The sequence below is a fragment of the Elephantulus edwardii genome, unplaced genomic scaffold (assembly GCF_000299155.1).
Source record: "Elephantulus edwardii isolate Elephantulus edwardi_28Jun2011 unplaced genomic scaffold, EleEdw1.0 scaffold00296, whole genome shotgun sequence".
NCBI lineage: Eukaryota > Metazoa > Chordata > Mammalia > Macroscelidea > Macroscelididae > Elephantulus > Elephantulus edwardii.
Window position 1 is genome coordinate 1,995,958 of NW_006400046.1, and position 17,762 is coordinate 2,013,719.

A 17,762-nucleotide genomic window follows, 5' to 3' on the forward strand; every position below is an offset into this window, starting at 1 on the left:
AGCGGTTTGAGAGATACTTTAGAAAGACCTGGCGACCTACTTCTGAAAAATCAACCATTGAAAATCCTGTGGAGCCGAGTTCTCTGACACACATAAGTCAGAATTAACTAAAAAACAATTGGACTAAACTGGTCCACACCTGAGCTCTGACCCGTCCTCCAAGCCTGCCCCTCTTGCATCTTCTGTCTCAGTGAATGACAGCTCTACCCTGCAGGTGCACAGGCCAAAAACCTTAGCTCCTCTCTCTTTCTCACAGCCATGGAGGCTGTGTCAGGAAATGATGCAACTGCCTTAATTCAGTAAGACCCAGATCCATCCTTCCCTCTTCTCAGCCACTGCCCAGGACCAGCCCCATCAATGTCATCAAGAGTGCTGCCCACTCTTCCTTGGTCCTCCTGCGCCCCCTCCCTCCTCAGTGACCCTCACGCCTGGATCAGAGTACATTCCTCTTCTGCTCAGAACCCCCGTGGCTCCCACCTCACTTGGAGTGAAAGCTTGAGTCCTCCTTACAACCTTACAGCCCCTGCATCACCTTCCCATCAGTTCCCCACCTTCCCCTCCTCCCACCTTCCCTCTTGCTCACTCTCCTCCAGCCTCACTGGCCTCTTTGGGCTGTTCCCCGAATTCACTAGGCACATTCCTGCCTCAGAGCCTTTGCACTTAGAGTAGACTCTGCCCACTGGCCTCTCATCTTATGAATCTTCTCAATTAACAACCTGCTTTGACCATTCAGCTTAATCCTGTGGTCCCTTCAGGGCTCCCAACCCCCTTAGTCTGCTCTGTTGTTGTTGTTAAGTGCCATCAAATCAAGTACAACTTGTAGCAACCCTATGACAAAAGATTTGAACCCTGTTTTATAACTACAGTCATTTCTCTAATGTTCGTACAGTTTCCAAAGCCATGTTGTTTAGGACATTGCTGCCAATCCACCTTCCAAGCCTGTCTTTAATCTCTGAGCTCTAGCAAACACTGTCCACCATGGGTAACCATTATGGCCTTTGACACACCAGTGACACAGCATCCAGTATCACAGCAACCCAACTTATCTCAGTACAGCAGACAGACAGACCAACCCTGTCCCACTTAGAAGAAAGTTCTTCCTCTACTTTTTGTGATTTCTATAGCACTTTCACTCTCCATCACACTGTTAATTTATTTGTTTCTCTTGTTGGCTATCTGCCTTCCCCCTCTGGAGTGTCTATCTCAGGACAGGACTCTTTACCTACTGTCTCCTAAGTACTATAAGATAACACAGCATACAGTAGGTGCTCAGTAAAGACTTGCAAGTAACTGTGTGTGTAGTCAGAGCCTGGGATAAGAACACAAAGTAAATTGGGAGCATCTGGATCAGTCCTTGATCTTTATTTCTAAAGTAAAGTGTCCGTGGAATAGTAGATGTCTACTCTTTTCCTGTCTTCCTACTTCCACACCACCTCCTAGAGGCATTCACAACATGCTCTGTGAAGCTCTGTCATCTGCTCCTGCACAGGTGCACTGTGAGGAGGCTCCTGCCTCACCATGCCCTGTAGAGCAATCCCAGAATTATATATACATGACTGGAAAGGGAAGACATGGCAGGTTGGCTCCTGCATTGAGTGACATCAGCCTCCCCATTGCGACCCTGCATACTCATTGGTTACTTCTAGTACTCTCACTTTCCAGATCCTTGCCTTTTCATGAGCACCACCTCTGGAGAGCCAAGCCTATGGCTCGAGATGGCTCTCTCAGATTCAAGGTCTCCCCTGGCCACAGTCAGTGCCTAGTCCATGTGTGGACCCATTTCCTCTGCAGTAACACTCTAAAGTTCTTCATTCTTCCCCAACAGGGTCTCCATTCGCTCGAGCCAGCATTAAAAGTGCCAAGCTGGAGAACTCAACTTTTTTCCACAAAAAGGAGAGGAGGATGCGTTTCTACATCCGTCGCATGGTCAAAACTCAGGCCTTCTACTGGACTGTGCTCAGTCTGGTAGCCCTCAACACGCTGTGTGTTGCTATTGTTCACTACAACCAGCCCGAGTGGCTCTCCGACTTCCTCTGTGAGTACCTCTCAGCCTTGCCTGTCCCAACTCCATGATCCCTTCCTCACATCCTTTTTTTCTCCCCTCTGAATTCACTATCATCTACCACTTCCATAACTGTACTGAAACTGCTATTTCTGCTGCCACTCTGGAGGGGCCTGAGAGAAGGAAGCTAGAATTATACCACCATGGTTCAAATCCACCAGATGCTCTGCTGGAGAAGGAGGGACAATCTCCTCCTGTACCTGTCAGATCCGATTTGATGGTACACACACACACACAATAATAAATAAAATAAATTTAAAAATTATACCTCCAAACACTTCTGAAAGAGAGGAGGGGTGCTGTGAGCAGGATAATGAAAAGAGACAGGGAGACAGAAGTTCCAAGACAATTAGATAGAAAAAGCATACGTATATGTTTCCAGGTGTGTCTGTGAAAATATTGAAATAATTAATGGCTGAACTATGGGGTGGGGATCATTAAGGACAGTGCATGACCTGTATGTATTTTGTCCCTGTTTTCTCTGCTTGTTTCTGATTCTCCTCTCCTCTCTTCTTTGAAATCTGCTGCCTTCCCATTTCTCACCTGTGCTTTTTAACTGCCTTATCTCTTATTAACAAGTGTGAAAGTATTGTGTTCCCTCAATGGATACCAACACTCCGTCCAAAAACATTGCCCTCTGGGTCTATTCCAGGATTCCCCAGATTAGCATGAAATGGAGTCAAAAGTGGGTCAAATAAGGGTTGGAAGTGGTAAAAAATGAAGAAACAGGCTCTTTGCCACATTAACTGTTGAGAATGAAGACCATTCTCAGCAACCAGACTGTCGACATTCCAGAGAATGTGGACATTACTCTGAAGGGCCGCACAGTTATCGTGAAAGGCCGGCGGGGAACCTTGCGGAGGGACTTCAATCACATCAATGTAGAGCTCAGTCTCCTCAGAAAGAAAAAGAAGAGGCTTCGTGTTGACAAATGGTGGGGAAACAGGAAGGAACTGGCTACTGTTCGCACCATCTGTAGCCACGTACAGACCATGATCAAGGGTGTTACACTGGGCTTTCGTTACAAGATGAGGTCTGTGTATGCTCATTTCCCCATCAACGTTGTGATTCAAGAGAGTGGATCTCTGGTTGAAATGCAAAACTTCTTGGGTGAAAAACACATTCGGAGAGTTCGAATGAGACCCAGTGTTGCTTGTTCGGTATCTCACGCCCAGAAAGATGAGTTAATTCTTGAAGGAAATGACATTGAGCTTGTATCAAATTCAGCTGCTTTGATTCAGCAAGCCACAACAGTTAAAAACAAGGAAATCTGAAAAATTTTGGATGGTCTCTATGTCTCTGAAAAAGGAACTGTCCAGCAGGCTGATGAGTGACAGCTAGGAGTTTTCCGGCTACAGAAATGAGGCCGGTCAAATCATATGCATCTGATTAAAAAATGGACCTGATTCTTGTAATAAAATTCTATTAATATGGAAAAAAAAGATGAAGAAACATAAGATTTTTTTTAAATAAAGAGCTCTAGGTAATCAGCAGAAGTAGTGTTGGGGCAATGAGGAGGATACTACCATGGCTCTGGGTTACTTATGCCGAGAAAGCAATGTGCACAGTCTTTTGCCTGCTAATGTTTTGTTCTCCTGCATCTACTGGCCTGTCTTATTTGAGTCTGTCCATTTCCTGCCTTTTTGATCTGGTTCAGAGTTGCTTCTGGTCCACCATCAAAGATAGTTGAGTCTTCAGAATGGAGAGGCCTAGAAGCCTAGTCTAGGTCGTTGTCTCTTTGTAACCCTTATTGTTCCCAGTCAAGTTGACTGACCTCCAGGACATGCCCAGGGGGCCGGTTCTCTTTCCCAGAGCCCTGACCTAGTTCCAACCTTGGTAATTGTATTTGGTCCCTCCGGAGTCTCTCATAAATGAGGACTCTTTACTTCTTGTCTTAACCTCCTCTGATAGTCTATTTTTAATCGCTCATATTCTTCCCACTAATCACTTTGCAGTGGCTGTCCTGGTTCAGCAACGGCAGGCTGGGACTACCTACTTTGGGCCTGTGGCCTGTAAAGAACCTTTAATGGTTCCCATTATTCAGTTGAGAAAACTGAGACACAAAGAGGTGATGTTAAGTTGACCAGCATCACCTAGCTAGTAAGTGACAAAGTCAGGATTTAAAACCCAGCAAGTCAGGCTCCAGAGTCCAAGTCCTATTTGAGGTCCTGGACTTGATCCTTGTCCTGGGAGACAGGTGACATGGGTTCTGCATATCTCCTCTGTCCTTAACTCTCCATGTGACCTTGGACAAGTTATTTCCATCATTCATTGCTCAAAAAGATCTCTAATTAGAAGACTCTTTATGTGTTGCTGAGAAAGTAAAACAAAATTGCCAGCTAAATTAGGATTTGGTACCAATTATAAAATCTACCCCAGTTTTGTTATTGTTGGGTGTTGTCAAGTCAATTCCAAATCATAGAGATCCTATGTACAACAAAACAGAACTTTGACTCACCCTGTACCGGTCTCATTATTTCCACTGTGTTTAAGCCCATTATTACAGTCACCTTGTCTTTCCTTCTCATTGAGGGTCTTCTCCTTTGCTGACCCTCTATTTTTCCAAACATGATGTCCTTTTCCAAGGATAGAGCCCTCCTGAGAGCATGCTTAAAGTATGTTATCTCCAAAATCCCAGTTTTATCTGTGTTAACATCATTAATAGACTGTGTATCTTGGAACTGTTGAGGTTTTGTGGCTTCTCTGGGTTTCAGTTCCCTTATTTGTGCTGGTGAAAATAGGTCACGATGGGCCTAACGTTCTTCCAGAGCCTCCAATGCCGTGGATGAGTCATTCACTCGGGTCTTGTATATTACCATCTATCCCATTTCCATGATAGCCAGGGATCAAGATGAGCATTTCAGAAGCTGTCAAGTCCTCCCTGAGTTGATTCTAGTGTGTCTTGGAATGTACTAGAAATTGCGGACAGATTTCCTTCACTGATATTTTCGCCTTTTCCAAATGTTTTGACCTACTGAGATGACTGAGTCCTGGAGACCCTAGAGTTCTACTTATATGCTGGAAGCTCCCCAGAGTCCTGCAAATTAGAAGAAGTTTCGATCAGGAATGAGTGTGAAGAGCTTTGACAGTCTTTTCAAATCCGTTTTCAAAAGTATGATATAACAAATGTCCTTGACAAGCAAACATGGTTAAGTATGTATCCAAAATTGTCAAATTCCTAAAATTGTTATATTCTCTGTCTCCTTTTTGTATACTTTCTTTCCTTTGAAGGCTCTCTTTATTCCTGCTTCTCATTCTACCCTTCCTGACTCCAAGTATTCTCACCCCATCAAGAAGACTCTCTCAGAAAAGGATTTCATGCTATTCATTTATTCGCTGGAGCAAATGAATAACCACGTGTTACCTCTCCATGATAGAGCACACTTAGATCAGACTAGCAGACCTGAGATATGACACCTGAGACTAAGCCCACTGGTTGGTTCAGGATAGAGCAGGGTTCAGAGCTATGGTGCATACGGTCACTGTGAGGTGTAGTTCACTTGATGGCACCTAACAACAGCTACTTCCTCTCCCTGAAGAATTTGTGCCTCTTTGCATTCTCAACAGAGAACAAAAACTCCGTCTTGCTCAAGACTTTTAGACACTAAACAAGAAAAAAAAATATTTCCAGGAGACTTCATATAGGTTTTCCAAATCAGAACAAAGGCTGTGCCCTAGATCAGTTGCTTGTGGTGCTCCTGTTAACTCCCTACTTCAGGAGAAGAACTAGGACACCGCTATGATTTCTGTTTCTTTTTTTCCTTTGGAGGGCAGGTATAGGAAAAGTAGATTAATCATAATTCTTGGATCATGGCACCCTGGAATCAAGAGGCTATGCATAGCCCCTGTTAACACAGCTGACTAGTTAATTTTAATAATTCAATAAGCACCAAAGAATCTACAAGTTAACTCAAAAATCCTTGACTATAAGCTGCATCTGACCCTTCTCCTCAAACTAGGACAAGAGCTACAAGATCAAACTTGGAATGAATGTCTCATACTTCTTTTAAGATTAGCCTGGAGCTGGTTGGTTGGAGAATAGGAAGAATTTTTTTACTCCTTTCTTTCAAAAATGGGTAAATTAAGGTTCTTGGGAAGAAAAAAAAAATCTTTGCACAATCTTTTACAAAGACCAATACAGACCAGGGAAGGGACAGGACTGCCAGTGAGAGCCACTTGGAGGGCCACCATCCCTAACCTCTCCATTTCTTCCCTCTTCTCTCTAGACTATGCAGAATTCATTTTCTTAGGACTCTTTATGTCCGAAATGTTTATAAAAATGTACGGGCTCGGGACGCGGCCTTACTTCCACTCCTCTTTCAACTGCTTTGACTGTGGGGTAAGTCTCTGGTGTTCAAGGAGCTCATTTCTCCAACTCTTGCCTAGAATGGTTGGACACTAGCTGGGGACCTCAAAACGGAGAAAGGAAGGGTCACCCCAGACACCAAGACTTAGCTAAGTGCAGGTAAAATAAGAAGATACTTCTAAACATTTGTGAAAGCATAAAGTGCCTAGAGGTCTCAACAACTGCTGAACAGGAAAGTTATTTCTAGAACCTCTGAAAAACCATTAGGAGTGGTCCAGTGGTTCCTTTACTAGGGATTCAGCCTAGAGAAACTGTCACTCTGGTGTCCAGTTACAAAAAGAATGATGACAGCATGGAGACAGCTCTATCTGACTTTTACAAACTCCACAAAGGGTAACTGTCCCCATCAACAACATCCACAATACAAAACTAATTCCTTTAAGGCCAGACATGGTCCCCTAGACACTGACTTCTACCAATTCCAACACTAATCTTACTGTTCTTCTGGGTCCAAAATCTGTTGCAATGACTACAAAATCTATTGCAATGACTATAGAACATGTTGTTGTTGTTGTTTAGTGCCATCAAGTCGTAGACGACTCATAGCGACCCTATGAACGAACGACCTGAGCACTGTTCATACATAGAGTTTCCGGAGGCAAGCCATTTCGGAAGTGGATGTCATTCCTGCTTCCAGGCTTATTTTAGTCGGAAAGCTCTAGCCAACACTGTCCACCAAGGGTACCCATTACCACGATTGGCACATCACTGTCACAGTCTTCAGCATCACAGCAACCATGAGTTACCTCTGTACAGCAACGCACAGACCAGTGCTATCCCACCTAGAAGAATGTTTGACAGGAAAACAATTTGAACCTGGCCGAGGGCCGCAGATGAAAATCACCCACCTTTGGCTTGGTAGCATAACTTCCTTTCCACTAGGCCAACGTAGCTCTCTCGTTGTCATTGTCGTTGTTATTGTTGTTTAGAACCATACTCTCAATTATAGGATTTATTAGGGAAGTTAAATGAATATCATTCAGATTGACAGCAGGATACAATCCCTCAGTCAGTTTCTCAATCCAGGCAGTTTCTCAAGTATGGTCACAGGCTCTTTGACCTTCACCTTCACGGCTCAGGTCAGTGTCACAAAGTTCCCTTAGTCCAGCCAGTTGTGGTGTCCTCCCTCAGTCCTCTAGCAAGCTTGAGTGAAGGTTCCTAGCCTTGGTTCCCTGGGGCAGCAGTCCCAAGGTCAGTCCTGTCTTGCACTGGGTCTCTAGTTCTCTTCTGCAGCAGATGCTGCTGCTCTTATAGGCCCCTTCTCACCAGCACAGGAATCTCTGGCCCCGCAGGGCACATGCTCCCTCTTCCTTACTGGTTTTGAGATTCCCAATTTCTGTTGCTGAATCTGCTCAATTTAATGACTGGACTAGCCAGTCCCTTTGTAGATAGCTAACACGCCCTATTTCCATGTGCCCACCCATCCACGGGGCAAAGCCAGGGTTAATCAATGGCTAGGAAGCCGTTTTAAGCAATAAATCCTTGACCTTACACCAGTAGACACATGTAAGAATGGTCTGAGCAAATAAAGAAGTTGTGGCATGTCCAGTGTAATGAATATTAATGCAGCAACCCAAGCGATCCAGCATTGCTGACACCCAGAAGCACAAGTAACTCTCACTTACATTAATACTGAGCAAAAGGAGAAGATACTGATAAAATGAATCCATACAGCATGAGACAAATGAGTCCCCAAGTCATGTGAGATTCAAATGGGCATCAAACTACAGGTTTGCAGGATGCAAACTGAGCTACTTTAAAAAGGCAAGGACCTTAGGGGAGCTCTGGTGGCCTAGTGGCAAGAAGCTGCACTACAATCCCAGAAGTACATGGTTTGAATCCACCAGATGCTCTGCTGGAGAAGGAGGGGCAATCTCCCCCTATACCAGTCAGATCCGATTTGACAGTACACACACAAAAAAATAATAAAATAAAAATTTAAGAAGGAAAAAAAAAAGGCAAGGACCTTGAAAGCAATGTATGCAAACTCAGGAAATCCATAGAGACCAAAAACAGAGCAGTGGTTGTGAGAGACTGGAGGAGAAGGGGTCAAAATGACTGCTGAATGAATGTGGGTTTACTTCTTGAGCTGATGAGAATGTTCTGGAATTAGGTAGAGATGATGACAATTGCACGATGTTGTGAACGTCCTAAATGGAATTGGGCCCTTGTAAATGTTATGTTACATGAGTTGCACCTCAGTGAATTTTAAAAGACAAAGAAGTGGTCACTAAGAAAGTCAGGATAGGTCTGTCTGAGAATTTTATCTAGAGTTTCATGTCTTGGGTAGGGGGGTCCCTGGGGGTTTTAAGAGTAGTAATATGCCCAGTTTCTTGACCTAAGTGTAATTCCATGGGCATTTCCTTTGCCGTTTATGTACCAGGAGTTTTTCAGTGTGTGTGGTGTCCTAAGAAGTAAAACGAGGAAGGAATGAAGGGGCCTGAGGCCCTCACCCTGCCTCCCTTTGGAAGTGGGAGGCAGGCTGGGTTCTTGTGTGACTCGGGCTCCAGATGTTCACTGGGGTTGGGGGGACGGACACTGTCCCTGGTTGTGAGACGGGTCCTCTGTTCAGGTCATCATTGGGAGCATCTTCGAGGTCATCTGGGCCGTCATAAAACCTGGCACCTCCTTTGGAATCAGTGTGTTACGAGCTCTCAGGTTATTGCGTATTTTCAAAGTCACAAAGTAAGTCTTTGAGCGGTCCTGGTCGCTGGCAGGGGCTGGGTCGGGAGTGGTCCTCTGGGGCGGCAGGCGTGCCTGTGGGTGACCCCTGGGGTGCCGCTTCCTTGGCCCGGCCTGATCCCCGGCTGTTGGCAGGTATTGGGCGTCTCTCAGGAACCTGGTCGTCTCTCTTCTCAACTCCATGAAATCCATCATCAGTCTCTTGTTCCTCCTTTTCCTCTTTATCGTCGTCTTTGCCCTTCTGGGAATGCAACTCTTCGGTGGCCAGTAAGTGAATCTCCGCTTTCTACGTCCTCAGCCCACAGCTCCCACCCCTCTTCCCTCACTCATTCCCTCTGGAGACCCACACCCTTCTCCTTTGTTCCCCTCATGGCCCACGTGTCCACCCAGCATGTCCCCGTAGGGGGTGCCGAGCCAGACCCCCATGAAATATCTATCCTCTCCACAGGTTTAATTTCGATGAAGGAACGCCCCCTACCAACTTTGACACTTTCCCAGCAGCAATAATGACAGTGTTTCAGGTACGGCCTTCACCCCGCCCCCAAGGACAGGTACCTCTGAGTGTCAAAAATGAGAGTACACCCCCCACCCCCGAATGCCACTGCTCTGCTTGATCTTCCTTTCGCCCCAAACCTGAAGAAGACCAGATCCTATTTTCCAAGGCAAGGGACACCCCGGGCAGCCCCCTTGATAACTTCTGTGTCCATCCAGGACATGATGCCCAGAGGTATGGGACTGACCAAGCCAAGATCTCTAGAAGATCATCACTAGAAGCTTTCCTAGTGTCTTATTTCCATTTGGGGACAAGAATTATGGGGGAAAGGTGACTTCTCCAGCCTTGCTTTTGGCTTATGGGTGACCGGAAGGTGGAGAAGACGCCATCCATGGAATTATAAGCCCTCACCTGGCTGCTGAAATTACTTTCCATGTTGGTGTTCATGGTGCTAATAGAGGTCACTCACCCGTGTTCCTTCAGCCCAGGGCTTCTCACCCATCAGGGGACATTGGCAATGTCTAGAGACATTTTTGGTTGTCCCAGCGGGGGAAGAAGTGCCAGGAAGAAGCCAGAGAAAGGGATCTAATAGGAAGAAGCCAGACATGTTGCCCTGAAATGCACAGGGCAACCACCCCAACCACCCAGAATGTTCTAGCCCTAACTGTCAAGAGTATCAGAAGGAGAACTTCGCTCCAGCAGCTTTAAGTTCAAAGAGCCCTTTTCACAGTTCCTTTATCCTGATGGGAATATTGCCTAGGAGAGAAGTTGGATTTTTTTGTAAGAGCCTTTGTGGGATATTCCACCTGTGTCCCCTTAACCCAACTTTTTTAGCCTACGCCCTTTGCCCGTGGTGTCCACTGGTCACTGGCACCCACTCTGCGCCCCCAGGCCCAGCAGTCTAGAGTGCCCGTGAGCGTCCCACACCCAGGACCAGCCTTTGGTGTGTGTGCACAATCCCCAGCTCCCTTGCCTCTGTGCGACGTGACTTTACAGTGTCTGCTCTCTGCTGCCTCCCAGGGGCCTCCAGAGGGACTTCACCCAGTTGTCCATGGTGGGGGGCAGTAAAATTCCAAACCTCAGGTCCCTGAGGAGAAAAGGCATTGACACCAGGACCCCACTCTGTGCCCAGGCAGTGCCTGGGCTCCGGCCTGGCGGGCTGCACTTTCAGCCCAGCAGCGGGGTCTCTGCGGGGCCCGCGGCTGAGGGGGGGTTGGCTGTGTGTCTCTCCCTCGCCTTTCAGATCCTGACGGGCGAGGACTGGAACGAGGTCATGTATGACGGCATCAAGTCCCACGGGGGCGTGCAGGGCGGCATGATGTACTCCATCTACTTCATCGTGCTCACGCTCTTCGGGAACTGTATCCTTGGGCTGGGGGGTGGAGGAGGGGTGGCCTGGGCCCTGTGGGAGCACACTGGGGCACGAGGGAGGGGTAGGGGGCGTCCTGGATTACTGGGGCCCAAAACCACAGCTCCTGCAGTCTTGCTTTCCCTAACTCCAGCGCCCAGACACGCTCCTGAATGTGTTCTTGGCCATCGCCGTGGACAACCTGGCCAACGCGCAGGAGCTAACCAAGGTGGAGGGGGGGTGGGAGGTGCATCCCTGGCAAAGTTACCACCTGCTCATGGCAGATCAGGACAGGGCAGGCCGGGCTTCTGCCCTGACACACCAGGCAGGGAGAAGGCACCTCCCTCCCGAAACCAGATAACTCCTGCAGAGGGAGAGTGGGGGGACAGGGCCTCCTGTCTGCAGGAAGCAGATGGCCCGCCCACCAGAGCCAACTGAAGGGTCCTTTTACAGAGTTGAACAGGGTCAGGGGGACTGGCAAAGGGTGGCACTGCCCCCCATCTAACACTGAGATGCTGTCACCGTCCCTGGCCTATAAAGTCCATGAGGGGATGATGTTCAGGACCCCCGGCAAGAGCTGGAGGAAGGGGACCCGGCCACAGCCACTGGGGCCTCAGAACTCAGCCTGTGCCCCAAGTCCCTCTCCCACTGGCCTGCTGCTGGGGTCCCCACACAAGGCTACAAATATCCACACAGATCAGCCTCCTGAGAGATGAAGGGGACTGAGGACAAGTGGCAAACAGCCTACCCAGGGCTCAGGCGTGAATTATGTCCCCATGGGGTTGGCAGGTGGAAAGCCCCCAGACTTCACCCGTGAGCTGTAGCAGTGGAGACATGATGGTCTGGTACCAAGCATTGTCCCACTGTATGACATAGACCACCCAAAGAGTGCTGCCAGCACCCATTTGCAGAGGGGGAAACTGAGGCCAAGAGAGGCCAGATCACCTCCCCTGACAGTAGCATCCTGTGCGTGTAGCGTGCCCAGCATCATGCTTGGTACACAGTAAGTGCTCAATAAAGGCAGCCTTTGTCAGTCACTCGCTACGAGTTGGGCCTGAGTGAAATCTGGCAAAGGAGGACCAGGATTTGAAGCCAGACTCCAGATCCCAAATGCTCTACCCATGTATGCAGCCACCTTTCATATAAGCCTCAGCTGAGAAAGTAGTGATTTATTTTTTAAAAATGTTAATAGCACGCTGCAATCCTGAAGGCACATGGTTCGAATCCACCGGATGCTCTGCTGGAAAAGGAGGGGCATTCTCCTCCTGTACCAGTTGAATCTGATTTGATGGTACACAACAACAACAACAAATACCAAAACAAAACAAAAACATGTAATAGCAGCAGTAGAAAATTTTACTCTTCTTATGTCCCTGGATGACTACTGTCATTCTCACTTTGAAGGTGTTCAGGACACGTTCATAGGACCGAGCCTAGCTGAGCAGAGGGCTGCCACATGGGGAAAGTGAGGCCCAGAGAGGTTAACTGACCTGCCTACAGCTGCCCGCATGGCTGGGAACCTCCAGAGTAGAGAAGGGAACCCTCAAAAAAGAATACAGCAGAGGAGGCAAAGCCAGAGAGAATTTGCAAAGTTGGGGTCAGCAAGACCGGTTTGTGTTCATGATCCGAAACATGGAACCTGGTACCTCTTTCTGTCATCCTGGGACTCCCAGGGAATCAGGGCCACCTTGGAGGGACTCAGGAGGCGCGCTCTGCTTTCCAGAGCACCGGCTAGCCCCTGAGCGTGGCTGCTGGGCGTGGGTGTGTGGACTGTGCACTGCATAGAGGCATGAGGGCAAGGAGGTGAGCAGGGGCCCGTGTGCCCAGGACCACCGGCCCCTCAGCCCAGAGGAAGGAGCGTCCCTTGGCAGTGGTATGGTGGGTGCAGCCAGCCATGGCCCAACCTGAGCCTCTCCCTGTACCCCCAGAACACCAGGAGAGCGGGTACAACCCGCAGCTTCCTTCAGCTCCTCCTCGGCCTGCTTCAAGTTGTTCAGGACACGTTCATGGAACTGAACTGAGCTGAGCAGACGGCTGCCAGCCCACCATCTGTTGGCCTGGCGGGAGGGAGCGCATTTCCCGGCCCAGCTCCGAGCAGGGGAAGCGGAAGTCTCCACCTCCTGAGGTTCAGGGCTGCTGACCTGGCCACCACGGGGGTCTCCCAGGGCTGGTCCGCATCCCAGAGCTGGTCCTCGGGGCTGGTGTGGACGGAGGCAGAGCGTGAGGTGATAAGGAGTGATGAAGGTCAATTCTCGTCCCTCTGTGAGGTGCGGGCGTGTCCCCAAGAGCATATTCCTTCTTTCATCTTTCTACATGAACTTCTTGAATATTTAGTGTGTGCCAGACACCCTGCAAATCCTCAGAGACCCCAGTTATCTGAGCCCTGTTTTATAGTTGCTCATTTGACAAGCATTTATTGAGCACCTACTGTATTCCAGGCACTGGTCTAGGTACCCCGGACATAAAGCAGTGAACAAAACAAGCCAGAATTCCGTGCCCCTGTGGGGCCTGATAGTCACGTGTGAGAGACTGGCAAGAAACAGGGTTAATTTGCTTTTAAAAATGCACGGCCTGCTACATGATTATAGGGGCTAAAGTAGAGAAGGAACAGAGAATTGAAATCGTAGGAGAAATGTTTGAGGCACAGAGAGAATAAGTGACTTGCTTCAGGTTAGATAGCTAGAAAGTGGTAGAACTGGGATTCGAACCCAGGTCGTCTGAATCTGAACTTGTGCTCATAATCCTGGGCAGCAGTGCTTCAACTCGTGTTTCATATTTGCCTGGGGGTTGGAAATGCAGGTTCCAGGGCTCAGCCTGGTTCTGGGAGGCCCAGGAATCTGCACTGCAAGAATCTCTAAGGTCAGGAGTTCCAGGGAGCAGCTCTGTGAAGCCCCGGGAATGGGGGGAAAGGCCTGTGGGAGGAAGTGGCTGGCGGGATCCCACCTCCACGTGGTCACTGGCACGGTGCCCTGATCTGCCCATTTCCGAGGTGGTAAGGTTGCTTCCAGCCCCCCCAGAGCTGGCATCCCGAGGAGGGTGAGACGGGTGGCCCGGGACCGCATGAGCTTTCTTAGGGGTGGGGTCCTTTCTGTCTGTTTTCTTTCTCGTTTCTTTTTCTTTGCTTTTTTCTTTGTTGGCCTTTCTGTTTTGCGAATGAGGCCCTGCATGAAGGCTGAAGATGGATTAAAAGTCCAAAATAACATCTTTTTCTGTATGTATCTGGGGAACCTCTTCCCCCGTTGTCCTCCTCTCTGAACCCAACCAGGATGGGGCTGTGGAGTTTCCGTTCCTCTCCTCTTTTCTCCTCTGGGGGCTGTCGACAGTGCATGGCGTGGGCCAGGGTCACCAGGCTTCGCTGCATGAAGGGGCTAGTAGGCGTTTCTTTTCAAAGTCTTGGTTCAGAGAGCCCAGAAAGTGGGGTGAAGAGGAATTCTGTGTATTGCTATCTAGCTTGTTGGGCCGGGGTATAGGACAGCAGCTCCAGTGGATGGGGACAGCTACTCTTCCCTTGTGATTTCCTTTTACCTGTGTGCTGAGGTGGGGCCAGCAGTGCACCTACCCTGAAGGGGTGAGCCGCTTTCCCAGCACCCACGTCCGTTCTCCCTGACTAGTTGACATGCAGCCAAGCCTCTTTTTAAATATGTCTGAAGTTGCCTCCTCTCAGCAGTAGTGGAGGCCCCAGGCCTGGTTCTCCTTTTATCAAGAAGGATCCTGTGTTTGTTTTAGGATGAACAAGAAGAAGAGGAGGCAGCCAACCAAAAACTTGCCCTCCAGAAAGCCAAGGAGGTGGCAGAAGTGAGTCCTCTGTCCGCGGCCAACATGTCCATAGCTGTGTAAGTGCCCAGCCCCAGGATGCTGCCCACCCTCCACCTCTCGTCTCAGTCAAGGATTCTGGGATGCAGGGGGTGGGGTTCCCAACAAGGCTGAGCTATAGGAACAGTTATCTCTACCTCCCCGCCTTTAAAAGAGCTAGAGAGAGTTCTGGGGGGCCTCACGGGTAAGGAGTCAGGCTGCCAACCCAAAGGCAAATGGTTCAAATCCACTAGCTGTCCCATGGGATAAAGTTAGGACATCTGTGTGGTTTACAGCCTCTGCAAACCCTCTGGAGGGTCAGCTATAAATTGTTCTGACCCAGTGGTTCATAACACAACAACAAAGGGCTATAGAGAGCTCTGGTGGCCTAGTGCATAGGGATTTGTGTGGCCAACCCAAAGGTCATGCCTCTCTGGTAGTTCAAATACAAAGATGGACGGTCTCCTCCCATGCAGTTTACGGCCTTGGAAGCCCACTGGGGGGGCAGCTCTGAGTCAATGCTCAGAGAGAAGGAGCTATGGTGGCATCGTCCACAGCGTGCCGCCCTGCTCACCAAAACACAGCAGACCTTCCACAATTTCAGTCCACCAGCAGCTCCCACAGAGAAAGACAGGCGATCTCCTCCCACCAAGATTTACAGCCTCAGAAACCAAACGGCAGGCTACTTTGAGTCAGAACCAACTCAGTGGCTGTGAGGTTTTTCTGATGGAGCCCTGGTAGCACAGCCTGTAATATATCTGGCTGCTAACCAAAAGGTAGGGAGTTCAAGTCCACTAGCCACTTTAGGGGAAAACAATCCGTCTCAATCACCTCTTATAAAGATTTACAGCCTCAGAAACCCCAGGGAAGGTTGGTAAGAGTCAGAATCAGCTCGGCAGCAGTGGGTTTAAGGGGCCCTGGTGGTGCAGTGGTTAAACGCTCATCTGCGAGCCAAAGTCTGCATTTCCGACCCAGCAGGTCCATAGGAAATAAGACCTGGCAATCTAGTCTCTAGAGATTTGGGGCATGTAGAGTCCCTGTGGGCAGTTCTACTCTGTAAGAACTGCAAGGAGGAATTAACACAATGGCAAGGGACTCTTGTAACCATCTACTGTATACCAGCCTGAGCCATTTCCAAAACTCGTTAGGAAACACATTCAGGGTGACTGTGGTTCACAGTGGATTGTGGGGATGGGGCAGGTAAGTTTCCTCCAGCTGTTCATGTGGTCACCATAAGCTGGGGGCTGAACCAGTGTCCACTGACGATAAGAGTCTCCAGTGGTTGTAACTAGCAGGGACACAGTACTGACTGGGGGCGGGGGGTGAAGTCATCGTTGTGTGTAGCTGATGTGCTGGTTAAGGAGATGACCAGGGAACGAGAGGAACAGGTAAGTTGTGTAGTGTGTTAGAAGTTATCAGAGATACAGAGAAAGTTAAGAGTAGAGGTGGAGAGGGGTCAGGGACTGAAGGAAGGCAGGAGGAGCCAGGGGGTTCTGGGCATCCCTGTCAGAGGGCACAGCATTTCAAAGAGGAAGATGGCAGAGTGGCCTAAGGGAGTGAGCAAGAAGTGAGAGGTGGGGCCTTCAGGGAGGACTTGGCCTTGTCCCACTAATAAAGTGGAAGGTTCTGAGCAGAAGGTGGTGACTGTATCTGGCTTGCTCACCGGCACCCTCTAGCGGCCGTAGATGGAACAAGGTGTGTAGGGGATTTACAGGTGGAGGAGTCCACGGGACTGAGATGACCTGAGGGCAAGAGGAAGTGGTGGCTGTGGGCAGCTCTGGGCAGATGGTGATGGAGGAACTGGCAGGGTTTGCTGATGGATCAGATGGGAGAGGGCCCACTGACATCACTGCTTGGTGGACCAGGGCACTAGAAGGCTCCCTAGGGGATGGTGAGCCCCTCTTTCTTTCTAATGGGGAAGGGGAAATTCCAGAAAGACCCATAGCCAGGGCACTGAGTTTAAGAGAACATCATTGGAGGTTGAAGGCCTGTAAATGGAGCCCTTTAAAACCATTATGGCAGATGCCTGGGAAAGTGGGGCCTTGCTGGCTGCTTTGTCGGATTACTAAATAAACCCCGCCAAGCCCCTCTAGCTGCCCCAGCGACCCCCCAGAACAACCCATGACCGGCACTGAGGGGTCGTGTCAGACACTGCGGGCTTTCTGGAGTCCCAGATCACACTGTCCACTATGACTGGACCCCTGGGAGGGTCAGATATTTGGACCATCAGTTTTGCCCAGGGATTGGTGGGCTGCGGCTGGCAGAGGAGTGTAGAGGCCGCCAGGGACATGGGCCAAGTGAAGGATACCCATTAAACCGAGTCCCCCAGCCAGGCTAGAGCACCCTTAGAATGAGATGCTGGCCTAGACAGAGATCTATCCCGTCGTCCAAGGGCCTCGCAGGGGCTGCTCCAGACAGGATCCTGACTCCTGTCCTTCTCACAGGAAGGAACAGCAGAAGAATCAGAAGCCCAGCAAGTCGGTGTGGGAACAGCGCACGAGCGAGATGCGCAAGCAGAACCTGCTGGCCAGCCGCGAAGCGCTGTACAACGAGCTGGACCCCGACGAGCGCTGGAAGGCCTCATACGCGCGCCACCTGCGCCCCGACATGAAGACGCACCTGGACCGGCCGCTGGTGGTCGACCCCCAGGAGAACCGCAACAATAACACCAACAAGAGCCGGGCGGCCGAGCCCACGGTGGACCAGCGCCTCGGGCAGCAGCGCGCCGAGGACTTCCTCAGGAAACAGGCCCGCTACCACGACCGCGCGCGGGACCCCAGCGGCCCCGGGGCCCTGGACGCACGGAGGCCCTGGGCCGGCAGCCAGGAGGCCGAGCTGGGCCGGGAGGGGCCCTACGGCCGCGAGTCGGACCATCACCCCCGGGAGGGCCTGGAGCAGCCCGGCTTCTGGGAGGGCGAGGCGGAGCGGGCCAAGGCCGCCGACCCCCACCGGAGGCACGCGCACCGCCAGGGGCCCAGCCGGGAGAGCCGCAGCGGCTCGCCCCGCACCGGCGCCGACG

General features: G+C 50.0%; 1 protein-coding gene across 1 annotated transcript in view; it reads left to right on the plus strand.

Annotated features, from left to right (window-relative positions):
- Nucleotides 1-17,762, plus strand: part of CACNA1A (calcium channel, voltage-dependent, P/Q type, alpha 1A subunit) — a gene marked incomplete at its 5' end in the record, with an annotated part of 317,117 nt that overhangs the window by 189,109 nt on the left and 110,246 nt on the right. Inside the window, 9 exons of the mRNA XM_006900825.1 lie at nucleotides 1,826-2,035; nucleotides 6,289-6,401; nucleotides 9,001-9,113; nucleotides 9,246-9,377; nucleotides 9,559-9,631; nucleotides 10,847-10,964; nucleotides 11,113-11,180; nucleotides 14,678-14,784; nucleotides 17,188-17,755. Coding sequence (XP_006900887.1) covers nucleotides 1,826-2,035; nucleotides 6,289-6,401; nucleotides 9,001-9,113; nucleotides 9,246-9,377; nucleotides 9,559-9,631; nucleotides 10,847-10,964; nucleotides 11,113-11,180; nucleotides 14,678-14,784; nucleotides 17,188-17,755 — 1,502 coding nt within the window. The remainder of the gene's footprint in view (nucleotides 1-1,825; nucleotides 2,036-6,288; nucleotides 6,402-9,000; nucleotides 9,114-9,245; nucleotides 9,378-9,558; nucleotides 9,632-10,846; nucleotides 10,965-11,112; nucleotides 11,181-14,677; nucleotides 14,785-17,187; nucleotides 17,756-17,762) is intronic.